This window comes from Ursus arctos, unplaced genomic scaffold (genome assembly GCF_023065955.2).
Source record: "Ursus arctos isolate Adak ecotype North America unplaced genomic scaffold, UrsArc2.0 scaffold_19, whole genome shotgun sequence".
NCBI classification, from domain to species: domain Eukaryota; kingdom Metazoa; phylum Chordata; class Mammalia; order Carnivora; family Ursidae; genus Ursus; species Ursus arctos.
This window is the reverse complement of record NW_026622863.1, coordinates 27,041,063-27,051,711: the sequence shown is the minus strand read 5'-3', so window position 1 is coordinate 27,051,711 and position 10,649 is coordinate 27,041,063. Positions and strand designations below refer to the sequence as shown.

At 53.0% G+C, this 10,649-nt stretch overlaps 1 protein-coding gene and 1 non-coding gene across 2 annotated transcripts; one reads left to right on the top strand and one right to left on the bottom strand.

Moving 5' to 3' along the window:
• Positions 1–538: 538 nt before the first annotated feature.
• On the top strand, positions 539–611 carry TRNAM-CAU (transfer RNA methionine (anticodon CAU)). The gene has a single exon. It is a non-coding gene; the product is annotated as a tRNA-Met (tRNA).
• A 4,182-nt stretch (positions 612–4,793) lies between these two features.
• On the bottom strand, positions 4,794–7,920 carry TLE7 (TLE family member 7). Its single transcript, XM_044382553.1, has 8 exons — positions 7,754–7,920; positions 7,378–7,408; positions 6,808–7,020; positions 6,459–6,700; positions 6,121–6,262; positions 5,837–5,990; positions 5,216–5,289; positions 4,794–4,898 (listed from the first exon to the last, which is right to left on the bottom strand). The coding sequence occupies exons 1-8, from the start codon at positions 7,918–7,920 to the stop codon at positions 4,794–4,796; spliced, it is 1,128 nt and encodes a 375-aa protein (XP_044238488.1).
• Positions 7,921–10,649: the final 2,729 nt, after the last annotated feature.

Below are 10,649 nucleotides of genomic sequence, written 5' to 3'. Positions count from 1 at the left end.
CTACCCACCCTCTTACTCAGGGGCGCCCCCTGCCGCCCACCCGCAGCCGATGTCGCCCCCTCCAGCCTCTGTCCCGCTGGTCAGCACCGCGAGCCTGAGGTCCGACCACCCGCCCCCGCGCCATCAGGACTGACACCGGGGCTCGGAGGGGCCCTCTCACCTGCCCTGCGCCCAAGCCAGGCGCGCGCGCTCCGAGTGCCCGAACGCGTCGGCGGGGTCACCCTCGGAGCCTGTGCACCTGCCGGGCGCGCCGCTGATCCGCGCCGAGTCCGCGCGGGGCTGGGGGGCTCCGCCCGGGGCTGGGGGGCTCGGCGCGTGTTCTCTCCGCCGAGACCGCTCCTCTCCCAAGAGCGACCCTCCTTCCCCGCGTGTCCCCAAATGTCCCTGCGTGTCCGCACATGCCAACGGCGTGGGGCCCGCTGCGGGGTGGGGACCCCCGGGTCGCTGCAAGGACAGACGGACGCGCGGAGGCGGCTCAGGCGACAGAAGGGGCCGTAGGCACTTCCCTTCAGTAGTAAAGAAAACCGCTTTTCCAGCGGCCCTCTTGGCGCAGTGGGCAGCGCGTCAGTCTCATAATCTGAAGGTCCTGAGTTCGAGCCTCAGAGAGGGCACGGCTATTTTGCTGGGCCCTAATGCGGTGTGCGTTGAAAGACTTGCAGCGAGGGTGCTTAGAAGCCCTACAAGGAGCGGGACGCCCCCGGCTGAGGAACGGGTGTCCCCAACAGTAGGGGGCCTCCCTCAGCAGGAACACCAGCCGCGGGCGGAAGGAAGGACCACGGCCCCCTCCTGAGAAGAAAAAGCCGTAAGTGAGAAAACGTGCCGTGTTGGCACGACTGCGCGCAAATGGACCGAACGGTGCCGAGTGGTGCGCTCGCTTTTGCAGCATCTGGGAAAATGCGTCTCCTAGACACTTCTCTTTGCCCCAACTATACTCGGAGCAAGACGGTGTCTCCATGTTCTCCAGAGACTGTACCCTCGCTCCATCCCAGACCCGGCTTTCAAGAGCCGGCCGGGGAGTGGGGGGCAACCTGGGCTGTCAGCGCGGGGCCCCCCACGTGGCCCAGGACAGCGAGGTGCGGCGCTGCCCCGGCGGCCCAGGCCAGACCACGCTCTACCCACAGCTCCAGCTGAACCCTGCAAGTTTTGATTATTCGGTTTACAATAGCTTCCAATTACTTTGTGATTTCGTCTCTATCAATTATCTGGAGGTATATTTCTTATTTTCCAAAATGGGAAAATTTCTAGTTTTTATTATTCATTTCTATCTTAATTGGTTGTCTTGTGGTCATAGTGATGTGGTTTGAAGTGGGGTTCCCCAGACAACGGTCACGAAAAAATTCTTGAGAGGTTTGTGGTGCAAAAAGGTGGTTTTATTATAGCCCCGGGGCAGGACCCCTGGGCAGAAAAACCTGCACTGGGATTGTGAGGAGCAATTGAGGATGTGCTTTGGAATTGGGGGAGGTAAAGACGAAGTTTCCAAAAGGATTTTCATATGTTAAAGATTTACAGGATCCTGAAGGCCTAGGGATTATCAAACCAAGGTGGTTTTTCCCTCTAGCAAGGCGTTAACAGGGAGACAGTGCCTCAAGTATTTGTCAATGGGCTGCAAGTTATAAGGAAATTTAATTTTTATCGACATTCTGCCTTTGTTCTTCACATCAATATTTGTATATTACATATTATTTTATATATTCTTTTTACTTTTAATTTTTAAAGGAAGCTGTACACCCACTGAGGGGCTTGAACTCGCCACCCTGAGATTCAGAATCAGGTGCTCATACCAACTGAGCCAACCAGACACCCCAGTCATAGAATATATTCTATAAGAATTAAATCCTCTGAAACTTACAGCTCAGTGCACGATCCTGTTTTGTAAATGCTTTTAGTGTATGTGGGAAAAGAAAACGTATTCTGTACTGGTTGTATGCACTGTATTGAGTTTCCTACTCATTTTCGTCTTCTATATTGTTTTTTTTTGTTTTGTCTGTTTGAACTAGTTATTGGTTATTGATAGATTTGTCTGTTTTGTCAATTTGTATATATTTTGAGGCTACATTAATAAATGCATAAAGTACAGAATTATCTTGTGAATTGAACCTGAATCAAACACTTACACGTTCACCTTTATTGCAAATAATGCTTTTTTAGACTACATGTGGTCTAATAGTAATATAGTATCAGTTTGCTTTGATTTAGTGTGAGGAAGCATCTTTTTCTGTGAGTTTCATACTATATGTATCCTTGTTTTAATACATCTTTAGGGATGTCTGGATGGCTCAGTTGATGAAGCATCTGCCTTTGGCTCAGGTCATGATCCCAGGGTTCTCGGATCAAGCCCCACATTGGACTCCCTGTTCTCCCTCACCCTCTGCCTGCCACTCCTCCTGCTTGTGTTCTCTGATAAATAAAATCTTTAAAAATATATATGTCTCTTTTAAACACATATATTTGAGATATTTTTAACTCAGTCGTATAACCTCTACAGGTTAACAGGAACATTTACTCGTTACATTTAATATAATTACTGATATGTTTGGATTTAAAGCTACCATTTTAATAAAGTTTCCCTTTTTGTTCTGTTGCGCTTTTTTTGTTTCAAGTTTTTATTTAAATTCTAGTTGGTTAAGGGGCACCTGGGTGGCTCAGTCGGTTAAATGTCTGCCTTTGGCTGAGGTCTTGATCCCAGGGTCCTAGGATGGAGCCCTGCATCAGGAGTGGGACTGGTGGGTCACGTGGTGACTCTACGTTGGGCAGTTTGAGCTACCAAACTGTTTTTCAAAGCAGGCGCACCAGTTGGGGTTCCAATTTCTCCACATCCTTACCAACACTTGTTGTGTGTTTCGTTCTAGCCATCCTAGCAGGTGTGAAGTGGTATTTCATTATGGGTTTGATTTCCATTTTCCCAGTAACGGTGAGCATCCTTTCCTGCACTTACTGGCCATCTTGTATACCTTCTCTGGAAACACGTCTATTCAAATCCTTTGCCCTTTTGACAACAGGTTTGTCTTTTTATTGTTGAGTTATTAAGAATTCTTTATATATTTTGGATAAAGTCCCTTACCAGAAATAGGATTTGTAAATATTCTCTCCCCTTTTGTGGGTTGTCTGTCCCCTTTCTTGATGGTCTCCCTGAGGCACTCATTTATTCTGACAAACATTACTTTTGAAGAAATAGACACTGCAGAGGGAGCTGAAGCTTTTTGTCACTTTGTGACCCATTTTTTTCTCCCTGCCTTCCCAGGGGTTACCACTATTCTGAACTTGATCTTTGTAATTTCCTAGCTGTTGGTTTAATTGTGTGAAATACACCTAACAGAACTCACACCATCTTCACACCCTGAGGCTTACAGGTCAGTGGCATTGAGCACAGCTACACTGCTGTGCCTCCGTCACCACCATCCATCTCCAGAATCCTCATCACCTTGCAAAAGCAAAACTCTGTCCCTAAACACTAACCTCCCACTTCTCGCTCTCCCTCAGCCCCGTCACCACCCTTCCGCTGTCTGTCTCTATGAATGATCGAAGGACCCCATAGGAGTAAATCCCAGTTATTTGTCCTTTTGTGACTGGCTCATTTCACTTCCCACAAGGTCTTCAAGGCTCATCCACATTGTAGCAGGTGTCAGAATTTCCTCCCTTTCAACGGCTGAATCATACATCCCTTGCATATTACAGATACCACATTTTGCTTGTCCATTCAGCTATCGGTGGACACTTGTTACAAATTTGTGTCTTGCCCAGTGGATGCTTCCATCTCATGGCCCTGCAATCCCCGAGGGCCTCCACATCCTCGCCTTGTGCTGGTAGAAGGGGACTGAGAACCTGGAGGGGATGCCCCTACTCCTTTAGCCTTGGTCCAGGAACGAGACTCATTCCTCACTCATGATCCATTGGCAAGAACGAGGTACCTGACTGTATCTCGGTGCAAAGGTTGGCACGCTTGGCTCCTGGCTTTGCGCCTCCTCCCGGTGACAACCTTAAGCTACAAACTTTAGCTGTCTCAGCCGTGCCTACACCAGGCAAGCAAAGAGGTAGCAGAATGGACAAGGACAAGGAAGCAGGCCTCTATGGCTTGGTTTCAGGAGCTGGGCTTTTTCTACCTGGAGAAGACCAGGCAAAATATTACAGAATGGCAGAAGAAAAATTAGGCCTTCTGAAGACTCAGATAAAGCTAGGTATCCTCAAGCAGGAGCTAAAGCAGAGAGTGAGTGAGAGAGAGGGCGTACAAGCACCAGCCCTTCCTTAGGTTGTGGTTAGACCAGCTCATGGAGTCTTAACCTGGGTCAGGAGTGGAGTGTTGTCTACCGACTCCCTGATACAGTCTGAAGGTTTGTACAGGTACATACCTTTCTTCTTGAGCTTTCTGAAGGTTCCAAGAATTCTCTGACCCGCCAGAAAAGTTACAAACAAAACTAAGTCAGGTGTAAAATTCTTTCCCCACCCTGGAAGTTGCTGAGTGAGGTCTAAGCAATCCATCAGAAGGAGCTGGTTCTTTGAAAACACTGACCACATTATCAGGCCATTTTGGTTTTTGCTTTTCTATTTGGTTAATTATAAAGGCAGGTTTCCCCACCCAAACCCAGAAATCAGTGGTAAGAATAAGAACAAAGGAAAAACCCCTACGCCGCATCATAAAAACCTGTGAGCACAGCAAGGTGTGTCCTGGGGGGAGGGAATGGACAGAGGCCTGACCATCGAGGGTCAGATGGAGTTATGGGAGCATGGAGGCCGCCATCCCTTCAGCCTGCCGGCCTCCTTTGGGTCTTCACCAGCAGGAACACGGCACACAAATGTCAGTACAAGAGCTGGTAAACCGTGGCACTGTTCTTGGAGCCCGTGACCAGATACTGGTTGTCGGAAGACACATCACAACACAGGACGTCTGTAGGCTCCTCTACCTACAGGGAAGGAGGCCAGTAGAGTGACCAGAGGCAGGGGCCAGGCGTGGGCCACAGATGAAGGCCTCACTTGGGGCTGTTTCAAGGCCAAGGACAGACCTGAGGCTCGGTCTGGAGACAACGGGGCAGGTGTCAGGGCTGACGGTGGAGCTCATGAGGTCACAGAACCTTGAGTCCTCACTCCCCTGGATCTAGTAAATGGTGCCAGATACCACCCCAGAGGTATTTTCCGGCACTATCCTTGGGACCTGACCCCCCCTGGGATCTGGATCTGTGAGCTCTGAGAGCTTGGGTTTGCACATCCCTCCTCCCAATACCTGAAACAACCTTTGTAGAGAAGGTGCAGCTATGCAGTGGATCGCCTCGTCCAGTGCGGTCACAAAATAGCTCCCTGGTGAAGGAAAGGCAGGTGGAGAGGCCAGAGACCAAGCTTGCATTCCGGTCCCAGCTCCATCCGCAAGGTGACTATGGAAAGAACAGCTCTCTCTCTGGCTCAGTTTGCCATCTATAAAGACCGGAGATGAGAGCCAAACCGTTCCCTCCTCTGGCCCTACCCTCCTGCCACACACAGGGTGGTGCTCAGTACCACTGCACAGAAGGACCATCAGATGCGGCCCCGTGCCTCTTCTGCCTGCATGTGTCTCCAGGCTGCTCTTCTGTGTAGGAAGACGCGGTTACAGAGCGACAGAGAAGAGGGATGGGGACAGAAGGCAGGCAGGGCACCAGGCCACCGAGGGAGAGGCAGCGGTGGGGAAGGGGGATGTGGGTGCAGAGGTGAGAGTGGCAGGGAAACGGACACCTGGGTCTCTACTTGGCCGGGCTTGGGGGTGAGAGAGGGAGGAACAGAGCCTGAAACAAGGCTGGGCCCAGACTCTGCAGAGGAGCAAGCATCCTGGGGTGGGACAGGACCCTAGAGGGGTCGCCTGGCTTCCACTCACCACAGGAGGCAAACTTGAGGCTGTGGTGGTTGACATATTTATGAAGGACTGCCTTAAACTTCTCCCTCCGGTGCGTGTGGAGAATTATGATATCGCTTGTCCTCAGGCCTACTAGCACCCACTCCTCGCTGGGGTCGTGGGTAATGCTAAGGATCTGTTTGGAGGCAGGGCCGGAGTCTGCACTTCAAGCTGCCCACATCCACATTCACGCCCCCTCGTGAAACGCAGCCCCCGACTCCCAGCCACGGGGACCGCCCTCAGCCCACCGATGGCTGCCCAGACACCTCATGCCGTAAATCGTGCTGCTGCAACCTCTGGTAGCTCCTCAGGTCCCAGGAATAGAGTCTGGTGTCTTCACCCCCCGTCCAGAACTTATTGCCTGCGATGTCCACACAGCGGGAGCCGTATTCAGGGACCTCGTGCTTCCTGGCGGGAAGAGAACTCAGAGGTTCACGCACTGGCTAAACACTGGGACGTGTCAGGACCAGGAAGCCCCCAGGAGTCCCCCGATCTATTCCCCACTCGGGTTCACCTAGTCCTGCTGCACAGAAGGGCGAGGGACGTCCAGAAAGGGACACAAGCCTTCCCCAAGACCGCACTCCAGCCCTCCCCTGGGTCGTACCTGATCAAGATTTGGTTCTGCAAATCCCAGATCTCGACAAATCCTTTGAAACAAGCCAAGCAGAGCTGGGCATTGGAGGAGAGCGCTAGGGAATAGCACATGGGGCCCGTGGAGGCCAGCTGGGCCCTGACGCGGGGTGTGGGGGCCAGATCCCACAGAGTCAGGTTCCGGGACAGACCCCCAGTGATCAGGCGCTGCTCGTCCGGGAATAGCTTGCAGGCGAGGACACAGTTCTGATGCTCCTGCAGGGACAGTTCCCGCCCTCACGTCACCTCCTCGAGACCCAGGCTCCCAGTCTCATGGCAGTGGTCAGTCTGGGTTCCCCCAGCCCTTCCCGAACACCCCTCACCTGCAAGTCCAGCTGGGCCTGCGGGGCCTTGTTGCGGGCATGCAGGGCGCTCTCGTCCCAGACCTTAATGTAGCCATGGCCACACGTGTACACATGGTGAGTCGAGCCGCTGATGGCAACGGCGTAGACTTTCTTTCCGTGGCGGAGCCTGCCAACCTTCCAGCACCTCCGGGGGACCCTCTGCCTGACCACCGCTTCATCTGGAACGGGAGGCTGGGGAGAGGAGAAAGCGGGTGCCCATCCAAGGGCACAGCCCGGGCCTACCGTCATCCATGGGCGAGCGCCTACCCGGCCCTCTGACTGAACTCCTGCCTGTTCACCAAATGTTCTGACACAATGCTGTGCGCCGGCAGTAAGAGCAGGGCCCGGCTCAGAGCCCTAAAGGCCCTAAACAGTGCTGGTGAGAGCGGGGCAGCAGAGTTCCAGGGAAGCGGGGAGCTGCAGGACACCCCCCAGCTATGGCAGAGAGAACGAGGACACATCACATGCCCTCCCCTTTCCTTACTAGCGTCCTGTCTGGGGTAGCAGGGAAGGCAAAGATCCCAAGTGTAGAAAAAATAAGACACTTACAAATGCCCTGAGGAATGACCAGACTTCTTCACTGGGCAGAGGCGAAGGGCAAGGCCGGCCTGCAGGGAAATATCACCACCCACCCGCTCACAGAGAGGGAGGCCCACAGCGAGAGAACCGCAGGATTCAAGGAGACGGCTACTTTCCCAACACCAGGCCTGGCACCTGGACCCCCATCAGAGGCCCGCCTCGGGCTGCCACCTTCCCTGCCCACGCATCCCAGCTGGGACTTACCAAACTCAGGTCCTGGCAGGAAGCTATGACACATGGACGGGGCGGAGGGACACAGTGTGATCTGGAGAGCTCTGTGCTAGGACCCTCTCTCCCCGGGACAACTGCCCCCTCCCACCCCCAGTCTGGTTCAAGCAAGACCTACCTGGGGTCCAGCTCTGCTGCTGCTTCTGGCCCCGCCTGGGGGAGCCAAGTGGCCTGGAGCTCAGATGTGCCTGGAGTCTGGGGGACCCAGTGCTGCGGGGTCCCAGTGGTCATCTCCTGATAAACCAGGCCATGCTGCGTCAGGGAACTGGGGGGCTGCTGGGGCATCCCATACACCCCCTCCAGGTGGGATTCTGCTTGGTGCTCATGCTGGGAGGAAATGCCAGACCTTTCTGGCACATTCCTCCTCTCCTCTGCTTCATCATAAATACTGAGTATACTAAACAACGCCTCTTCATTCTCTCTACTCATGTTCTCAGATCAGTGAAGTCCCTGAGCCACCCGCTTCTGGGGCTGGAGAAAGGAGCCCATCAAACAGCGCCTGGGCGACCAATTCGTCCTGAGCCCCTGCAGCAAGAGAGAACACATGCAGATACACAGATGCGCACTGTCTGGGGTCCATTTACAAGGCTCTGAGAACACCTGTTAGCAAGAGGATTCAGAAGATTCGTTGCTGGGGCGCCTGGGTGGCACAGCGGTTAAGCGTCTGCCTTCGGCTCAGGGCGTGATCCCGGCGTTATGGGATCGAGCCCCACATCAGGCTCCTCTGCTGTGAGCCTGCTTCTTCCTCTCCCACTCCCCCTGCTTGTGTTCCCTCTCTTGCTGGCTGTCTCTATCTCTGTCAAATAAATAAATAAAATCTTTAAAAAAAAAAAAAAAAAGAAGATTCGTTGCTGACCAGTGTTTTATCCTAAATGTTGACAGTGATGTGTTAAGGGTGAAAGTGTCACAGACATTTTGAGACGTTAGTAGTAGGTGTTATGTTTTTCCTTCCAGACATACAGATGGCATTTCCAGTCCCTACAAAATCAAAGTCACCCTTGAGTCTGGCAGCATACCTCTCCACTGGGAGCTCATCCCCGGCGTAAACATGGGGCAACAGGAAACCCCACTCACATCACAGGCTCTTTCCCTGCCTTGAGGAGGCAGCATGGAAAAACCCGGAGGTGTCATGCAAACATGAGGTTCTGTTTGGATGGAGCAAGGTCCCGCCATGATGGAGAGGTTGGCTGGTGGGGATATTCGTCTCTCCCACCCTACGGGGTAATTCCGAGAACTGAATGGAATCAGGCGTGTAGAATACACAGCATTATGGAAGGCTGGTGGCACCCCTCCTCCAACGGCAGCGAGTGCATCCATCTGTGGACTGTGCGAGGGACCAGAGCTTTGAGGATGTAAGGCAGACCACGCGCCTTTTTCCTCCAGGCCGCCCAATAGGGAGCCCCAGAAAGGGGCTGGGGGAGACCCAGCGTTCCACAATGGAGCACAGAAGCTCAGGGACACAACGACGGGTGGGGCTGGGGAGGGGATCTTCCCTATGGAACCAATGCCTTGATGACCAAGCTCAATCCTTGGCTCGAAGACCCCCACCCTCCCCACCTGCTCCAGAGACGATGCGAGGGCAGCTGTACGGCCAGACCCCACTACTCCGACACCTTGAGCTCTCGCTCTACATTTGGCCTTGAACCAAACACTTGGTTTGGTTAGCTGATCCCACTGCACCCTCCCAACTCTGACCCCCATTTTACAGATTTTAAAAACCGAAGCTCAGGGGAGGAAATAACTAGAAAGCACAGGGAAAAGGTTCAAATCTCCCCCCCTTCCCACCCGCCCTGCTCAGGTCTGGCTCTGAACAGTCTCCTTTCCAACCTCCCCGTGAGAAGGAAGCCCAACACCCACTGTGGGTACAAATTCGGTTGCCCTCTGACCTAACACTTAAGTACAGCCAACATGATGTTCCAGCCAAAGTGCCATGTGTGACAGCAGATGATTGGACAAATCCCGAGGCCACAGGAAGGGCCTGGGGAGACGTTACAGGAGGCACATCACCTGGAATAGGACGCAGCTGTTAGAACAAGGACACATGGAGGATCAGGAAAATTCCAAGGTGTGTGAACGAGGGGAGGGTGGGATCCAAGGTTCAGAACAAAGTGAACACGCAGCTTTGGTGTAAGAGGAGGATGGCAATTAGAACCATCTTTGCATATGTTTGTATGCACATTAACAACCTAAGAGGAGTGGCTGCCTTTGGGAATGCAGATGGCCACGCCTGCAAGGAGGAGGGAAGTTCTGCCCCGCTGACCTTGGGATAGTTTCTGCACAGGTGTGGCTGTTTGAACCTTAATTTGAAATTGCTAAACCCTGAGTCTTTTTGGACCAAATCCTTCTTTCTCATCTTCCCCCATAGGATAATTTGGGGTCCTCATGATGCTTAGTTATTTGCTTAGATAATTTAACAAATTCACCTTGACACGCATCAGGCTACTTTAAATGGGCCACCTGGGCTGGCCCAGCCCTGTTAGGGGAGGGGGGACGCCCAGAGACAGACAGACAGACAGACAGACACACACACACACACACACACCCCAGGATGATGAGGTTGGGCAGGGAGGGACGGGCAAGCTACCCTCGGGTAAAGCAGTGAAGCCATTTAGCCAGGATCTCACAGATGAAGAGGACTTCACCCTAACAATACAACAAGGCTTTCTAGAGAGAGCCAGAAGGAAGAGTCAGTATCAATGAATCCCCTCTGCTCTCTCCCCAGAGATGGAAATGCAGAGACCCCTCCCCTTACCAGGCAATTCTTGTGCAAGCTTCCATACAAAATGCTAGTACTGGGGGAGGGGGGGGGGTCCATCCTGCCCGCAAGGCAGGCCCTCACCAATCCCCCCACGGCAGCAAACTCACCCCTGAAGGCAGAAGGTCAAAGCCCAAAGAGAAAGCCGCAAAACTGAGACCTAACCGGGGCAGGAACCCTCCCTCCCACACCCAAGCACTGCCCCCTCCCCTGCAGGGCTGCTATTTTTAAACTTTAGCCTAATTGATAATCAAGCCCC